At 56.4% G+C, this 17,154-nt stretch overlaps 5 protein-coding genes across 5 annotated transcripts; 4 read left to right on the top strand and 1 right to left on the bottom strand.

Annotated features, from left to right (window-relative positions):
* Positions 1 to 56: 56 nt before the first annotated feature.
* On the top strand, positions 57 to 1,503 carry INS49_013713 (uncharacterized protein; the record flags this gene model as incomplete). The annotated part of the gene is made up of 3 exons (XM_043174408.1): positions 57 to 190; positions 283 to 388; positions 457 to 1,503. 3 exons carry the CDS (start codon positions 57 to 59, stop codon positions 1,501 to 1,503), a joined length of 1,287 nt encoding a protein of 428 aa, XP_043021353.1.
* A 1,383-nt stretch (positions 1,504 to 2,886) lies between these two features.
* Positions 2,887 to 4,135, bottom strand: INS49_013714 (uncharacterized protein; the record flags this gene model as incomplete). Its single annotated transcript, XM_043174409.1, has 2 exons — positions 2,887 to 3,894; positions 4,046 to 4,135. The coding sequence occupies 2 exons, from the start codon at positions 4,133 to 4,135 to the stop codon at positions 2,887 to 2,889; spliced, it is 1,098 nt and encodes a 365-aa protein (XP_043021354.1).
* A 4,934-nt stretch (positions 4,136 to 9,069) lies between these two features.
* INS49_013715 (uncharacterized protein) lies at positions 9,070 to 11,764 on the top strand (the record flags this gene model as incomplete). Its single annotated transcript, XM_043174410.1, has 4 exons — positions 9,070 to 9,489; positions 9,673 to 11,404; positions 11,477 to 11,603; positions 11,668 to 11,764. The coding sequence occupies 4 exons, from the start codon at positions 9,070 to 9,072 to the stop codon at positions 11,762 to 11,764; spliced, it is 2,376 nt and encodes a 791-aa protein (XP_043021355.1).
* Positions 11,765 to 13,472: 1,708 nt separating this feature from the next.
* INS49_013716 (uncharacterized protein) lies at positions 13,473 to 15,362 on the top strand (the record flags this gene model as incomplete). Its single annotated transcript, XM_043174411.1, has 5 exons — positions 13,473 to 13,743; positions 13,832 to 13,906; positions 13,970 to 14,799; positions 14,876 to 15,059; positions 15,163 to 15,362. The coding sequence occupies 5 exons, from the start codon at positions 13,473 to 13,475 to the stop codon at positions 15,360 to 15,362; spliced, it is 1,560 nt and encodes a 519-aa protein (XP_043021356.1).
* A 770-nt stretch (positions 15,363 to 16,132) lies between these two features.
* INS49_013717 (uncharacterized protein) lies at positions 16,133 to 17,125 on the top strand (the record flags this gene model as incomplete). The annotated part of the gene is made up of 4 exons (XM_043174412.1): positions 16,133 to 16,196; positions 16,284 to 16,379; positions 16,445 to 16,638; positions 16,757 to 17,125. 4 exons carry the CDS (start codon positions 16,133 to 16,135, stop codon positions 17,123 to 17,125), a joined length of 723 nt encoding a protein of 240 aa, XP_043021357.1.
* Positions 17,126 to 17,154: the final 29 nt, after the last annotated feature.

The following is a 17,154-nucleotide window of genomic DNA, read 5'->3' on the forward strand; positions in this document are numbered from 1 at the left end:
TGCATATATACCACACTCGATCTTCCACGAGAGGGACTTTTGTCATAAGAAACATCATGGCATCCAGTGAGGATTGGGGCTGGGGCTATGAGGAGCCCACTGAGGAATGGGGTTTAGGCTATGATGAGCCCACAACACTTGGTCCTGCTCAGACCGAAACTACCACCAAGGCTTCCACCAAGGTTCACCGGTAAGTCTATGGCTTTAACAAAGACATCGCCTCCCTTATCACTTACCCTCACAGCATTCCTGATGCTCTGATACTGACAAAGATGCCACCAGCAACAAGCCAGCTGTCCAACCTTGGCAGACATGCTCAAAGAAGGACATTGAGCCTTACCGGAAGTACAAGATACTGTACGGTGAGCGCAAGTTCGCTCAGGAATTCGTGAGTCTCAACAGACAACACCTTTATGCCGCCCTCTCGTAAGCAGGAAGACTGACCATCCATCATAGACGAAGCAGAATCTCAGCTTCACGGACGATCTGCCCACGGAAATTCGTCTCCGTATCTACGATTTCCTCTTCCCCATCCCAGGTGACCAATTTGAGTTCTGGGCCCCGCAGGAGAAGACCAGAGGAAAGGAGAAGTGGCAGAACCTGTTCCGCAAGTACGCCTCGAACAAGAAAGCCATGCGGATCATGCGCCTGAGCAAGAAGATCCGCGAGGAGGTAGCTGACTACTTCTACGGACGCTTCAACATGCGGTTCAGCGACTCGAGCGGATTTCTCGTCATGACAATGTTCAACCACAGCATCAGGTTCTTGAACTGCAGCTTCATCAACCACATCACGGTCAGGATGCCCTGCGGTTACCTGTCCAGCTGCAGACTGAGGAGGTGGGATCGCTTCACCTGTATCCAGAGATCCCGAGGCATGCGCATCCCTTTCATCGGGCGCCGAGCGAAGCAGCGCAGCCAAGGAGGCACAGAAGCCGAGTGCAATCACGACATCACCGTGCGCAGGGGCTTCCGTCAGCTCCGCGATATGGCTGGCCTCAAGCTCCTGGAGATCCTCGTCCCATGGGACTATCTCCCTCCGGAGACGGCCGTGTACGACGACAGCTGGCAGTCCACGGTCGTACCCTGCGACTGTGAAGAGTTCCAGGGCCTGAGTTCGGAAGACCAGATCCGCCACCGCTTCGAGGAGCACTGCTACGACTCCGAGTACTGGGAATTGCTCGCGACTCTGAAGCAGCAGACCAGCTCGGACGACCTGACCATCGCTTTGGTCTACGATTACAACTCCGCGAGAAGAGGTCGTCCTTTCGAAGACTATGAAAACGATGGTGACTACGTCCGCAGCAATCTACGCGGGGGAAGATGGGTGGCCGCATACGCCGCAATCAAGGGCTACGAATTCGGTTATGCCAGGCCGGCGGAGAAGGGCGTCTTCAAGGTGCGATACGACGAGGACACCGTGATGTCGAAGTCTCTCGAGCTGCTGAAGGATGACCCCCTTGAGTATGACCCACTGCTTGAGCCTCCGGAGCTTTCCGGTTGAGGCTGCATGAGAGACCAACGCTGCTGATTGGGACCGAGGGGAGCACAGCTGTGCGGCTATGCCGGGGCGACTGTTTGGCCGTGGAGAGATCCCATTGACCGGGGGACGGGGCGTGAAGATCGGGCCACAGTCCTGGGTCTGGTGTTTTTTTTCTTTTTTCTTGGAGCAGGGCGCAATAGATATTAATATGCCAAACGGAGAATAGACTGAGTTTCCCTGGAAAGGTGTAAAGACATCGCATTCAGACAACGTAACAGCGTTTCTCGGAGTCGCAACAGGTGAAGCCAGAGGAGCCGCATATCTGAATCCAGTGTATTATATTCAATGATGCTCTGACAGGAACCATATTGAACCACGGTGACAAAATTCAATAAGCTCTGTCTCTAATGTCTCCCAAGGTGCATCAGCACGGTCGCAAAGATGGAGGAACGGAGGACTAGGAGACGTGACGTCGTGTTTTACATGACCTGCCTGGGCCGCAATAGGCTCCCGGAATTGCACTCATACTGGCCGAAACCGATGCTCCAGTCTGAAGACCACGCGCAGCACAGCTCATCGAATAGGACAGGCACCATGGACACCCAAAACATCACAGTATACGCAACAGAAGCTTCAAAAGCTCAAAGCTCAACTTAGTCATTCGCAAATGTGGGTACCTAAGCAAACTCCGATGGGGGGTCTTCGCCTCGGCTCACTGCTGACGTCATCCCGTTCTCCACCCGGAGGGACACGCAGTCGCTCATTGGCCAGATGCAAGGTACCAGCCGCGAGCTGCTCGCGTAAAGTCGCGGTGCGCGTCTCCCTCGGGGCTGGCTCTCCAACAGCTTCCCATCTTCGATGAGGGGCAGACCGTGAAACCTACCACCCCCTTCTTCCACACCTCCTTCCACCACCACCCCTCCGATGCAACCACCTCTGTCGCGCTCAGACAAGACCACCATTCCAATGTTTTTCTGACTGGTCCAAATTGGCGTCGTCGATTCGTTCAATTCTTTCTTTCTTTCCATCCATCCTAAATGCAGATTCGTACAATTTCAAAAAAACGCGTGATATGACAGGGGCATGATCGGTGGAAGCCGTGTCCGTGCAATCAGCTGATGTCGTGCTGCTCGTCGGATCTTCTTGCGACGAGAAGACAGGTTGGTTGCATCCGGGCCGGAAATAATTACTCAATTCTGGGGGCAGGTCGGAAAGAAACATGGATGACGGAGGGCTTGCAGGTATTTTCGTGGCCCTGGGTTGGGTTCCGGGGGGCTTTGTTGGAGCCCAGGTATCATGTACATAGGAAAGGGGACGGCCGCTATAGCGGCAGGTATTTGGTGGAGGAGTCGTAGAAGAGGACAATACGAGAGATCCTAAATGCCCGAAGCCCAGAGGCTCCGATCATGGCTGGTCAAAAGCTCCGAGCCGTCTCCTCGCCACGGTTCGGGGAGTCCTGGCCGATCCAATGCCGTTGGGAGTCTTCCAGGTCTTCTGCGCCGGACTGGGCGTGAAGGTGAGGTAATCGGCAAAGTCAAAGCCCTGGCCTGGCGTGTGGGGGAACAAAGGATTGTTCAGGTTGGGCGTCGACATGGCCTGTGGCGTGAAGCCAAGATGCTTCGGGGGCGGCGTGGACGGTGGCTCCATCTGACTCCTGGGGGGCAGATTGGCCGGAGTCGGTGACGACTTCATGTATAGTAGCAGCTGTGCACCTTCGTCTCTTGACTCAAAGTTCGGCCCGTCCTTCCCAACAGAATTGTTCGGGGGGAGGCGCCGGTTGCGCATTGGGGGTGTACTGGGCGGGGATGACCTCGAGCCATTAACTTGGAAGGAATGGGCAGGTAGGAGGTCTTCATCATCCTCGTCGGGGGCGGTGAAGTTGGGTGAAGCAAGGCTGCGGCCGAGATCCGTCGATGACTGGAAGAAGGACACGTCGGGGCCAGTCGAGGTTTTGAAGTGTGTTTGGCGGCGTTGCTTGATGGGCGACGATTTTGCAAGCTGGTGGTTGTCACTCCACGATACGTGGTTTGAGAAGGACTTGTGGGCTGTGGGGGAGACTCTGTAACGCTTGGTGGGACTGGAGGACAGGTTGACATCGACGTCGAAGCTGGAGATGTATGTGCGTTTGCGGTGGCCGGTACTGCCGTTGCTGGAGCCGATGGCATCAGAGAACAAGGGTGCTTTTAGCGGAGAGCTCATCAGGGCTCTTGTGGGGTATGGCAGGTCGGATGCACTGGACGAGGAGTCGGATAGGATTTCGCCGTCGGCAATGCGTCTGCGGCGGATGGCAGCCTTTCGCTGGCGAAGCTCTTCCTCGATCTTGGGCTCGATAACGTCCAGTGACAGGTCTTCCCAGCCTCGCTTGGCCTTGAATTGTGCCAGTGCCAGGCGGCTCTGGAGCTGGCGGGCCATCTGCGAGGGAGGATGGGCCCATGGTCAGCGGCTACTGATGCTTGGACACGAGATGCCCATGCCCAGGTTGACAAACGAAGGGATGGAGGGCTCCCGGAGACAAGAAAGGCCGTGGAGAACGCCGCTGGCGGCAGCGGCAGCAGAGACTTACCTTGCCCACCTCGGTTCTCTTGAGGACCTTGTCGGCCACAGCCTCGGGCTGCTGGGTCGACGCCGATGACATGCTTATCGATCTCGACATGATGTTTGAGGGAGGCTGGTCTGATGGTCGTCAAAGTGGGTTGTTCTCAGCCAAAGACCAGGTCGAGAAGTGGGAATCGGGGTAAGAAGTTTCTTGGTGGTGCCAATGAGACGACGGCTCGGTAAAAATGGCCGGGCGCCTAGTGGTTGATGTACTGTCGCTGCACGGTACTGCCGCTGCACTTTTGCAACTCGAGCGTCCGCCCCTCCGAGGCAAGACCTTGGCTTGGGTCGGGGACAGGGCTGGGTAGACGCTTCGCACCAGAGATGGTGAAAGGAGAATCACGATGGGCCAAGGATGGGAAAGAAAAACCACAGAGCCCGGAATGAGGATTATGCCGTATCAGCAGGGAGTCGACGGGCTGAGTGAGAGGAGCACGAGGAGGAGAGGGCCAGGAAGGCCAGGAAGGTGAGCTGGTGCTGCTGGCGCCCAGGCATTCCGTTCCAGTTGCCCAGGTGCACCTGGGCAGTTGGGGGACGAAACCAGGCTGAGGTATCAGTTCACCAACTAACTCTGGTTAGTGTGGTCCGACCGCCATGCCTGGTAGTGCTTGCATGGCCGGCGATTGGCACCAGCAGAAGCGTCAATTCCCCCAGACAGGCCAGGAGATCCAGGAGGAAGACGGGAGTTGCTTGCTCGACACTTATTAATCTTTGCCCTGCGGCGCAGCTGCAGCTAGAGCAGCCCGGTGCGAGTGCGTGATCCACTCATCCCTGCTCGCTAGTCTTCCTGTTTGGGCCGACTCGACACCAACACAAAGGTAGAGCCAAGGGGCACAGGCATCTTGCTGCACCGTTCACCGTGCCCAGATGCGTCGAGAGCCTTCCGGTTTCCGATGTTTCCAATCAGTTCTGGCAAGCTCCAGCTACCATCCTCTGCTCTGTATCTAATTACATGTGTTATTCTATTGTTCCGGCCTTGTTAAATGGATTGAATGCGCTCGCAGATCTTCACTGGTTAAGACAGACTCGAGGCCAACAACCCCACAACAAAACCTGGAATGCAAGGCTCGGCTCTTGAGTCAATGAACACTGAGCATGTTGGACAGCCAGCCAGGGCGAGACTGCCAACGGTTTGATCGATCATCGCCATCAGCCGCAAGCATCTTGTACGGTAATGGATTCAATTGCTTCCGGGCGGGATCCAGCTGCGCATTCGTGACGCTGTGACGGTCCGGTCGGCAGCTGTCGGGTTGCCTGACACTCGATGTTGCTGTTTCAGCAACAGCCAGGACAGACGGATGCACAGTAGATGGGTGGACCCGCGAAGCTTTTCGTGTCTCTGATGGTGACATCTGGCTCATGGCTGGCGCCTACTTCTGTCATATCCGTAGCTGCACATATATGCATGGCATTTCCCAGAAAGCCGGTCCAAAACTATTGGCAAACGCTGGTGCGATGTGACTTTCAATTAAACCCCCTGCCACCCGCCAGCGAAGAGTGACTGGCCAGGTCGGTCCTCGGGCGCTTCGTGGAATTCCAAGCTACGCAACCCCCTTGCGACACTCACATTGGCCAGTCCTTTTAGATTCTCAAGCTCCCCTGTGTCGAGCGGGCCTGGGGATCCCAGATTACTCCGCGCTGTGGATCCCTCGATCGAGATATCGGAGGCTTTCCTCGTCTTCTTTGAGTAGTCCGCGCAATGCTATATTTCTGCTATGTTATATCTCTACAATACCATAGTTCATTAAGCATCCCAAATACGGGCAGTACATCGTGTGCCCGCCTGCCTATTACATGTTGCGATTAAGTATTGAGGCTCTAACCAGCATGTTCGCAGAGCAGGTTCGCGGATGCATCATCCCAAGTGGATTGAGATGTCGGCCAGCGATCACCTCGTATGGGAAGGATGGGTCGAGAGTCGCACCGTTGGTAGCAACGCACATCACCCCGAATAGATCCCACAGCCTCCGTCCAGGTGGTGGCATGTGGAGTGTGCACCAAGTTCGACCTGCATCAGAACGGGTCCGGCCGAGCCTGTGCTGACGGGGAAATGACGGCAATAAGACCGACACCTATTGCTTGGTGAAAGACACGGTCCATGTGTGCAATGGTGCAGCGTTGTCTCAGTGCTCTTTCGACAAAACCGAGGACGTCGACGAGATGGTTCACCTATATTGAGCCAGGCCTCCCTCGGTGCGGCCGCGTTGCTTGTCTGGCGAGATGCAACGTCCTCATCATGTGCAGATCAGGCCAAGCGAGGCAGGGCGGGCGTGGGAGGATCGGATCTGGTGGGCCGAGCCAGCTTGGCCGAGCCAGCCCAAGTTGGGGGGGAACGAGCCGACGCCGATCTGGCCATGTCCGCTAGACTGCAGAGGCTTGCATCCAAGCTGTGATACACTCGATGGTCAGGGGATGTTGTGTGACTGCGGTAATATCCCCACGACTTACAAGATCTCACGTAGAGATTCCACTCGGTGGTCACGGACCGGGCGCCCACAGCATGCTGCATCCAGGCCAACGGTACGCCTGCACGGGGAGGATAGGCCGGGCAATGCCGAGGTGACTCGTGGGAGGCTGCTTGTGCCGTGGTTCTTCTCTTATATTAAGGGCTCCGGAGGAATTGAGAAGCACATACTATAGTAACAGTAAACTTGTAAAGGTGGGTCAGCTGGCATTGCCTGGGTTGCACACTGCTATAGTCCACACGGAGACTCGGCAGGTTGGCTTCTCGTATTCTGTCTGCATGCATTCATCGGTTTCGTTCAAAACGCCCAACTCGCCCAAGCTGCTGATAGCTCCCCACCGAGCCTGGGGCGCACTGACGACCTGGCCGCGCTAAGAGATACACGGCCGATGGCGCAACGGCAGGCGCAGAGGGGGGTAACTCGGTAGCGGGCAGCTTGTCGCTGCCCTTTGGGTTCCGGTTCCACTGAGACGGGACGACTCTCCTTCGTTCTCGAGCGAGTCGTCCACCTCTCCACGAGCCGAGGCCTGGCGTCTGGCCGCTGCACGTTGCACGGTAGATTGGAGGGAGTCAAGAGCTGAGTCGTTCACAGAAAAATGTTTCCATCCCATGCATGCCGTGTTCAGGGCGCGGTGCTGTGCAGACATAGACACAGCTTGGGATGCTGAAACAGGCCCCATCGGCATGTCAATTGAGTGTCAAGCTTGAGAAACGGCAGGGGTCAGTCAGGAAACAGACGAGCGGCCAGGGCTCGGCCACCCCTGTCTTCGTCACCGTGGCACAGCATCGGCCGGGCATTACACGAGCTGTCAGAGGCTGCTTTCTGCTTCAACAACTCAACAGCCAACAGACTGCAGGCTGCACACGTGGGCGATATCAGGTCAAGCTTTCGTATTGATGGGACTCGGTGCTGCTCGGTGCTGCTCGGTGCTGCTCTCAAGGCTTGAAACATATTTCCATCTCTAATCTCCCTGGAATGCGGCCTGCCATCCTCCTCTTCCCTCCCCCGGTCTGATCTGGCCTGTTCTTGCCTGGCCCGGTCAAGTCGAAGTCACATCAAGTCAAGTCTGTCCGCGCGTGCACACGGAAACTTGGAACTGCTTCCCACTTTCCCTGATAGGAGACAAGAGACCACCATTTGCTGCACTGGTCTGTGTCCGTCTATCTGTCCGTCTTGTGCCGTCCCGTCCAGTCAGCAAGCATTCGCTTCACCCCACCGATCAAGCAATCATCCACCAGCGCAAGTCAACCCATCTTGTGCTCTTCACAATTGCAGTCTGAAAGAACCTTGAAATTCAGGAGAGGACGACTGGTGGTGATCAGATGTTGTAAACCACCGTCCAACTGCACCCAACCGACCTGCACTGCTGGCTGGCCCTTACCTCGTCCTGTTTGTTTTGGTCCAACGTCAGCTCAGCGGCACTGCATCGCCGCTTCGCATCGCATCCTCACCGTCTGTCTGTATGCTTGTCTGCCTGTCTGTCGATTTACCTCATTCCCTCCTGCGGCTCCTGCTTCCTCCAGCCTCTCTCTCTCGTTTTCAAGACCAATCCGAGACTTGCTATCAGTCAGTCAGTCAATCAGCCTCCTTTCTCTGAATCAAGATCATCCGGACAACCCCTGACCGTATCTTCCCAGGCAATCAAGACCAGCAGGGCCGGACGGACTGCAATCAGTGCTCGGCCGGGTCCCAAGCCCAGCCCCCCATCCTCTTTCCATCTTAGAACCTGGCCCCTTCTGTGCTTCTGCGCCGGACTATTTCCGTTGGCCCATAGCGCCCTTCTGTTTGGCTTCCTTTGGCCTTGCGAGCGTTCGTTGTCCCAATATCGCCGAAATTTCGAAACGGCCCGACGTCATCAAAGAGCAATCCACCCTCTTCAGCGAGATACCACTGATCCACGCTGAGCTCGTGCAGAGTGGGAACCTGAAGCCCGTCCGTCGCCCATCCATCCCACTGGTTCCTCCTTCCCTGCACTGCCTTTTTTCCCGCCCAATCGCCTCAGACGAATCCGTTTATTAAAAGCAGTCCAGCCACAACGTCGACATCCACATCCGTCGCAACTCTACGGCATCTCAAGCAAGGAATCCTGGCCAGCCCACTCTGCCCACCCTGCCAACCCTGCACTTCCGGCCAATTCAACTGGGACCTGAGCTCATTGCGTATCTATTCCACGCCCCCCTTGATTTTCACGAGCTTTCTTTTCCATGGTGGGAGGCCACACTTTCTTTGCCTCCTAGCAACAACCCCCCTCTTTTCGACCATCCTCACATGTTGGACCTTGCCTAGTCCCACGACAATCCCGCTCACCTCACTCTTTTGGCCGGCCCTCCCGAACCTGTACGCCGCCATCCTGGGCAATTCATAGCTTGCCTTATCCCAACGAGAAAGCAGTTGGGCGATCGCATAAAACCAATTCCGACGTATCCTGCGTACAATCAAGCAAACAAACATAGGGCCCGATTCTTCTCGCCGACCCTTGCGCTGATCCGCCTCGCGGCAAATTCGCCTTGAGCCTGCCCCAGCCGTTATGGCACCGAGCCTGTTGACCCTCAAGTCTATCAGACGACGATCAAAGGCCAGCTTCAAGACCGAGAAGTCCGCCACAGATGCCAACGATACTTCGAGTGATGCAAGCAACGGCCAGACCCCCACGACCGGCTCATTGACACCTCCTTCGATTGCACCGTCCGTGGCAGGCCAGTCGGATCCCTCCCTGAACCATCAGCTCTCTAGAGAGAAGCTCCATGGCGACTTATTGACCCCACCAGTCCCTCCGATTCCCCAGTTCCGACCACCACTGCGGTCGGCTACCAATGGGTCCAACCGGAATAGCGTGTCGGGCATGACGGGCCTGGGATCGCCGTCGATGGGAGGACGGGGACCGTACCCACAACTGCCTGTGTCGCCTTACGCGCCCCAGATTGATAATGTTAGACATGGAGCATGGGTGAGTTCCGGCACTTCCAGTACTTCTTTTTGACGCGTTGCAGAACTCCAGCATTCATGGTAGGGTCTGTCGGACAGTTGATGGCTTTCTGAGCCGCAATTGGGGCTGCTTCGTTACGCAAAAGATACTCCACTTTGCGCTTTCGATCTTGCGGTATTTGGCTAATGTTGTCAACTTCTATAGGTCTCTCAGAAAGTTCTTATCATCACGGGCGTCGTACCTGGGCCGGGCGGGCGGTCCATCGATGGTGAGGTCACAGTTTCGCGAATAGACGACGACTACCCAGCAGTCTCTTGGCCGGTGCACGACTGTCAATTCAAGGCACTGGTCTATCTGCAGTCAGGTCTGAACAGGCTGCGCTTCGACTTTGCAAGTCCCAAACTTCCGCACAGCAATACAACAAACCCGATCCACTCTACGCAACTCACCGTCAATGTGATGCCTGTGTCCAATTCTCCGCCATTGCAGTTGGCTATACTACTGGCAAAGGACTCGCCAGGTACTTTCGATGCACCGCCGGCACGGGCCGAGCGAGAAGGGAACAATTTGGAGGTAGCTACCCGGAAGTTCCGCATGGCTGCTTATTTATGGCAGGCATACACGGCTGAGCAGATGTTCCGCAACAAGTTTGGTCGCCGCACTTTCAGGTTTGAAGAGGAGTGGACACAGGGCACGACTTGCGCCAGAGACCACGAAACCGGGCGCATGCGCAACGAGGCTCGAATCCACGTTATCCGGATGAATAAGACGCTGGCTGAGATCCGGGACATGAACATTGCGCAGCAAAATCAGAACGCTGCGGACCAGGGCGGGCTATTCCCGATCGCAGCTGAGGCTGTAAGGAAGTACTTCAACCTGAAGCCAGGACAACAGCAGTATGTTTCTTGCATGTTCTTGGACAGCCAATGGGACCCTAAGGAGAAGATCATCCGGGGCCATGCTGCGCTTGGTAGCTCCAGCGGAGACTTGAAGTTGGCCATCTTTGGATCGCACAGTCTGCACAGCTACCCAACGATGCTGGAGGAGGTCGTCCCCGCTTTCACCGACTGCACCCCCACAGACACGAAGTTCGTCGCCAACGACTGCAATGAGGCTGGCAGCTCCTGGGAGAACGCCAATATTGGAATTGGTGCGCATCTGCACGAGACGGGCCACCTTTTCGGCTGCCCACACCAAGCCAATGGTGTGATGCTCCGAGATTACGTCTACCTGCACCGGTCGTTTGTGACCCACGAGGCTTATTGCACCCGAACAAAATCCAAGGGCGGATCTGTCGCCCAGGCAGACGAGTGCACATGGCATCGCCTTGACCTTCTACGCTTCCGGGGCCATCCGTGCTTCTCGCTCCCTAACGACCCGCCGCGACACCCCGACGACTCCGTGCAAGCCTGGCCTATGGAGGACGGCAAGGTGGCGATAACAGCGCCATCCGGCATATCCTTTATTGAGATCTACGGCGACGGAGATGACTTGTGCACAACGTGGATGGAATGCCCCACTGAAGGTGAACAAATAAAGCGACAACTCGTGGTTACCGAAGAAGACCTTCGGAAACGCCTCCCCGAGAACAAGCGCAAGGGCAAGATAAGGCTGGCCGTGAAGTCCCAGAGCGGCGGCGATCTGGAGATCGAGGACGTGCGGGTCCTATGCGGCAAGGAGAGTAAGCTGACCGTCGGCAACCCTGTGACGGGATGGACGGCATACCGTAGCAAGAAGTTCGGGATGAGCCAGATGGACGGAACTCAGCCGATTGAATTTGTGTTTACGAGCGCCACAAAGCAGGAGAGGGTGCTCAGTCGAATTGTGTTTTACCATGGCGCTGCATTGGATGGCGTGGAGTTCATCTATGATGATGATTCAAGGCAAGTCTTTGGAAAGGTTGGTGGCAACGTGCAAGTCGGGGTGTTCGATCTCGGTAAGTTCAGGATCCCTGCTCAACACCCTCGCGCTGGGAGACTTGAGCACGCGTTAACATCGGAATGTAAAGATATTCGTAAGGGCGAGTACATTTCAGGCTTCCACATCCGATCCGGTTTCTGGGTCGATGGCATCCAGGTTCTGACGAGTCTGGGCAACCGTTCACCATTTTTTGGAAACGCCCATGGAGGAGACATGTGAGTGAAACCAAAAAGCTCATCTGCTGGTCCAGGAAAGATGAACTAACATCACCGTTCTAAGGCACACGCTCATTCCTCCTTACGGATACAACATCTGCGGCGTGTGGGGATCATGCGCCCAGTGGATTGATGGCTTTGGTGTCATTATCCGGAAGTAATAAGCAGCGAGACTGCCAGACAGGCAGATGGCTCTGTATGGGACACATATAGTCCCAAAGAACGGTGACCCGGCATCTGAGAGACGACACGGGTACGCACGCACATATTGGTCAAAGCGACCACGCCCTTTGCCACGAGCGGCCGGGGCAATACCTTGACGAAACTGCATTTACAGACGGTGGTACACGACAACATTCTGGCAAGAGGCAACAGTTCGTACAATTTTTTAATTGCTAATCAGCATGGAACCTCGGTCAATGCCGAGGCTGGCGTTGTTCTCTCCTTCAAAATCACCCAATACCCGCGCCATGGACTTGGACATGACAGGTCTCCTCAGACCATGTGGCTTCAATGCGTTCAGCACAAGTAGAGGTGCGGAACTGCATGCTTTTATTTTATAGCTTGATCTCTTCTGGAGGCGGGCGAGGTATGGCGTGTTGGTTTGTGCATTTGTATTGAATATGTGAACACCTGTTCCGGTCGGTCGGTTGGTTGGCGGGCAGGGCAGGGCATGGCATTTTCCGATTCTCGGATTTTGAGGATAATCACGTTGGTCGCAACACATGCGTCGTCCTCTGCGCCACACAGATTGAGGGGCGACGGACAGACGGATGAGATAGTATACAATACATGAATCAACTCACATATCTCTTCCGTGATTCTTGATGTGTCAATCGCCTTTGTGCTCAGCCTTCTGTTTCTGCTTCGGATCCGACGCCAGACGGGACAGGACTCGGCCGAGATGTGGGCACCCGCATTGGGTAGTCTGTAACCGCCTATGCGTACTGCATAGACTTGTTATGTATCCAGTGTATCAAGCATTGCATACCAGCTTTTCCGAGCAACCCCAAAGTCGAATTGATTCTCTGACTAAAACCTCGGCCCTGCTAATGACTGCCGTTCCCCGCCCCGGGGGCTGGCGTGATTGGGACTCCCGGTCCGTTCTGGTTGGCCACCCGACCGTTGACGTGCTTTGGCCGCGGATCTCGTCATGGAAGAGCACGCTCGGGTGCAGCACCCAAAACTTGTTCACTATTACCCATCCGGAAGATGTCCCATCTGCACTGCAAGCAGCGTGATAATGAAATGCCTGCAGGCTGGCTGGGTCCTATTCCCACATCCCATCCCACCCCACGCCGCCCCGGCACTCGCTGCTCAGTCCTGGTGGGGGAAGGAGGGAGATATGTGGTGAACTCTCTCGGAAGTCGTCGACTTTCTTCTCGCCCACCCACTCATCACTACCCCCATGGTAACACTGGCTCCTCTCCTCCCCCCTCCCCTTGCTACTATCCCTACCCGCCCACCATGTGCGCTTCTCCTCCCCATGCATGAGAGTTCTCGCCCCGAGACCCGCCAGGGAACGAGTTTCCCTGAAGAGCTCCCCTCATGACCCGCATTGCGTGCTCGCGGGCTAGCAGTGATATCTCGGTGTATTACGTCTCCCCCCTGGTTGGCCTGTGCGAAAGCTTTTTTATCTCTCTTGTTTCTCGTCTACCCCTGGACCGATGGCTTGGTAGAATATAATAAGTAAGCCAAGACAGCCTGACCTAGCGCAACGTTGATGCGAATCGACACCCTGCGAACCGGCTACTTGGGACGTCTAGCTTATTCTAGCTTGAGCCGCATCTCTTGGTCACTCTTGGTATTTATTTGTTTCATTTTGTTTTATTATTCAAATACCACACCTGAGAAAGACCGATTCCCGAGATGTCCTCCGCCAAGGATCTCAGGATAGAGAAGGACGGGGAGGTCGTCTCCTCCGCGCCCGCGGCGGAGGCGGGCACGATGGGGTCGGCGTCCGTGGACCACGGCGTCGAGTCCAGCTCGGACGAGTCGCTCGACGACAGCTACCAGGTGTTCAAGGCGACCGAGGACCTTCAGGTCGACCCGGCCGAGGCGAAGCGCGTGGTGCGAAAAATCGACTGGAGGGTGGTGCCTGTGCTGTTCATCACATATATGCTACAGTACCTCGACAAGAGTGAGTTTTCGGGACGAGGAAAAAGGCCCCTTTTGTGCGGACTCTTAGCCTTTGAGGGTGCATGCTGACACTTCTCTTTCCCGGATAGATTCCCTGAACTTTGCCAGCGTATATGGTCTTAAGAAGGGGACAGACTTGCACGGGCAGGATTACTCGTGGCTAGGTTCGTCTCTCCCGTCCGCCGACTGATTCATTGCTGTACATACTCACACACCTCCCTCCACAGGATCGATATTCTACTTTGGCTACCTCGTCGCGCAGTTCCCGTCGTCGTTCGCGCTCCAGGCCTTCCCTATCGGCAAGTTCGTCAGCATCATTACCGTGCTATGGGGAGCGATCCTGATGACGACGCCGGCGTGCACGTCTTTCGCCGGCATCGCAACGAACCGGTTCCTGCTGGGGTTCTTCGAGGCGGCCATCAACCCGGCCTTCGTGCTAATCATGAGCATCTGGTACACGTCCGAGGAGCAGCCGCTGCGGCTTGAGGCGTACTACTGCACCAACGGCATCGCGACCATGTTCGGCGGCCTCATCGGCTACGCGGTGGGTCATATCACGACGGGCATCGCGCGCTGGATGTATGTCTTCATCATCTTCGGCTCGCTCAGCGTCTTCTGGGGCTTCGTCAGCCTGATCGTGCTGCCGGACCTCCCGTCGATGGCCAGGTTCCTCGACGAGCGCGAGAAGGCTATTGCCGTCGACCGCGTCGCGCGCAACAGACAGGGTGTCAAGAACCGCCACTTCCGCAAGTACCAGGCCGTACAGTGCATCGAGGACCCAAAGACGTGGATCTTGTTTGTGCTTGCTGTCGCTGCGCAGGTGCCCAACGCCGCCATCACCAGCTTTACCAGCATCATCATCAACAGCTTCGGATTCGACACCCTCGGCTCGCAGTACCTGCAGATCCCCGGCGGTGCGGTCCAGTTCCTGGCGCTCATCATTGGCGGCTGGGTATGCACCAAGTGGCCGCAGAGCCGGTGCATCACCATGATCGTGGCCAACACCATCTGTATCATCGGGGCGGCCTTGCTGGTCGGCCTGCCGGATAACAACAAGGTGAGATCCCCGCCAACCCTCTGCGAAGGACGGTAGACATGAATAGTGAGTACTGACCATGGTGTTTGTTGTGTAGTGGGGACGCCTGGTGGCACTCTGGCTGTGCTACTTCCAAGGGCTGGGATTCAGCATGTCTCTGACGATGATATCGTCCAACATCGCGGGCAGCACCAAGAAGCAGCTCACCGCCGCCATATTGTTCACCGGCTATTGCGTTGGCAACATCATCGGGCCACAGACCTTTATAGACAGTGAAGCTCGTGAGTCCCCGCTGCTGTTGATACGCCCTCATCCTCCAGAGATGACTCTCGCGAGTGGACAATGACAGCGCAGCACGGCTAACCGACCGTTCTCCTACCGCAGCTGGATACCACAGCGCGTATATCGCCATGCTTGTCGGGTACACGATCAAGCTGCTGGCCGTGGTGGTGCTGTACATTTACATGTGGCGGGTCAACAAGGCGAGAGACGCGGCAGGGCACACCGACGACCGGGCGGCGATCGAGAGGGGAATGCACGACGAGACTGAGCTGGACAATCCCGGGTTCAGGTACTCGCTCTGATGTACTGGCTGGCGTAACATTGACATAGGTATAAACATAGATTTTCTGATGTGTATATATTTAGTTTAAAAAAGGTGGTAGGATTTCACACAGATGAGTTGTGGCCACCAATGACGGCCCTCAGGAGTTGACGTTGGCCATCCTTTGTTTTTCTCTTTGAGTGAGCTTAGTGCTGGCAGAGGCGCCATCATAGGAATCGGACGTCCGGCTCGTGCGACATTGCTCATGTTGCTGGCAATGTTGCTTGCATACCCAGGGCAGCAGCGAGACAACGTGCGGTAGTATACGTCTCTGTGACGTGGTGTTGAGTTGTTAGTGCGACGGCACTGCAGCTAAGGTCTGGAAGGTCTGGAGCTGCAAGCTGTGACTTCAGGCAGGGGAGGCTGGACCCTGGGCGGGGCCCCTCTCTGGTGGGTGGGTGACGATCTAGGCCCGAAACAGGGCGGCCAGCATACGAAATGACGGCATTGGCGCCCTCGCAGGCCAAGAAAAGCTTCAACCGCACTTGGCTGCTCTACTCTGCTGCCCGGTGCCCACTCAACCTCAACCGCCGTGCAGCGCGATAATATCTGCACAAACCACTCCAGTACCACCACCGCGCCACCACCTTAGGACACCTCCCAACCCTCGAACCTGCTTGATAATTCTCTCCTCCATCCATTTCACACAACAAAAACAAAGCTGCCCGGCAGAGTCTTCACTCCACACCGTAAGAGCACTCCCTGCCTCTTCGCACACCGACTGCATCGCCCACCACAAGCGCCGCCGCCATGTCAAAGAGAACCTCGTCCGCCGCCACCAACGGCGGTGCCCAAAAGGCCGGGCAAGTGTCGTGTACGTTCCTGTCCCCAGCATCCCTCTCCCCACCTAGGCAGACAAAGCAGAAACGAAGCGCTGACATCTTCGCCCCCGCGACCCCAGCTTATGACAAGCAGAAGGACCTCCTCTCATCCGAGACGGGCCACTTCTCCCTGATCCGGGCCATGCACCTGGCAGACCTGATCACGGAGATGAATGGTACGAGGTGCCCAAGCCCGCTGTGACGCATCCAGCACCAGCTGACCTAGATTCCTCTTTCTCAGGCTTCTGCGGCATCATGTCCGTCTTCTCCTCCCTGCGATACTGCCTCCAGGACGACTATTCGCGCGGCAACATCTACGCCGCCCTCGCCTTCCTGCCCTTCGGCTTGTTCTTCGACTTTATGGACGGCAAGGTCGCGCGCTGGAGGAAGAAGAGCAGCATGATGGGCCAGGAGCTCGACAGTCTGGCGGACCTGGTACGTTTCCACTCTGGGATATTTATATACACATATAACTACATATACACCTACCCACCCAACCATCCCACCCCCCGTAAAAAAAGGCCGCTGACAGGTTACTTCTCCCCTCCTACAGATCTCCTTCGGCCTCGCCCCGGCCGTGGTCGCCTTCTCGATCGGCATGCGCACGACGCTCGACCACGTGTGCCTGGCCTTCTTCGTGCTGTGCGGCCTGACGCGGCTGGCGCGCTTCAACGTCACGGCGACGGCGATCCCCAAGGACGCCTCGGGCAAGGCGCACTACTTCGAGGGCACGCCCATCCCCACCAGCCTCGGGCTCGACGCCGTCATGGCCTACTGGGTCTCGCAGGGCTGGGTCCACGACGCCATCCCCGGCGGCCTGTGGTTCGCCGACACCCCCTTCGCCGTCCACCCCGTCGTCGCCGTCTTCATGCTGCACGGCTGCCTCATGACCAGCAAGACCATTCACGTCCCCAAGCCGTAAGACATCGGGACGATTTGCGCCGACTTTGG

The sequence above is a fragment of the Diaporthe citri genome (genome assembly GCF_014595645.1).
Source record: "Diaporthe citri strain NFHF-8-4 chromosome Unknown scaffold_7, whole genome shotgun sequence".
Lineage (NCBI taxonomy): Eukaryota > Fungi > Ascomycota > Sordariomycetes > Diaporthales > Diaporthaceae > Diaporthe > Diaporthe citri.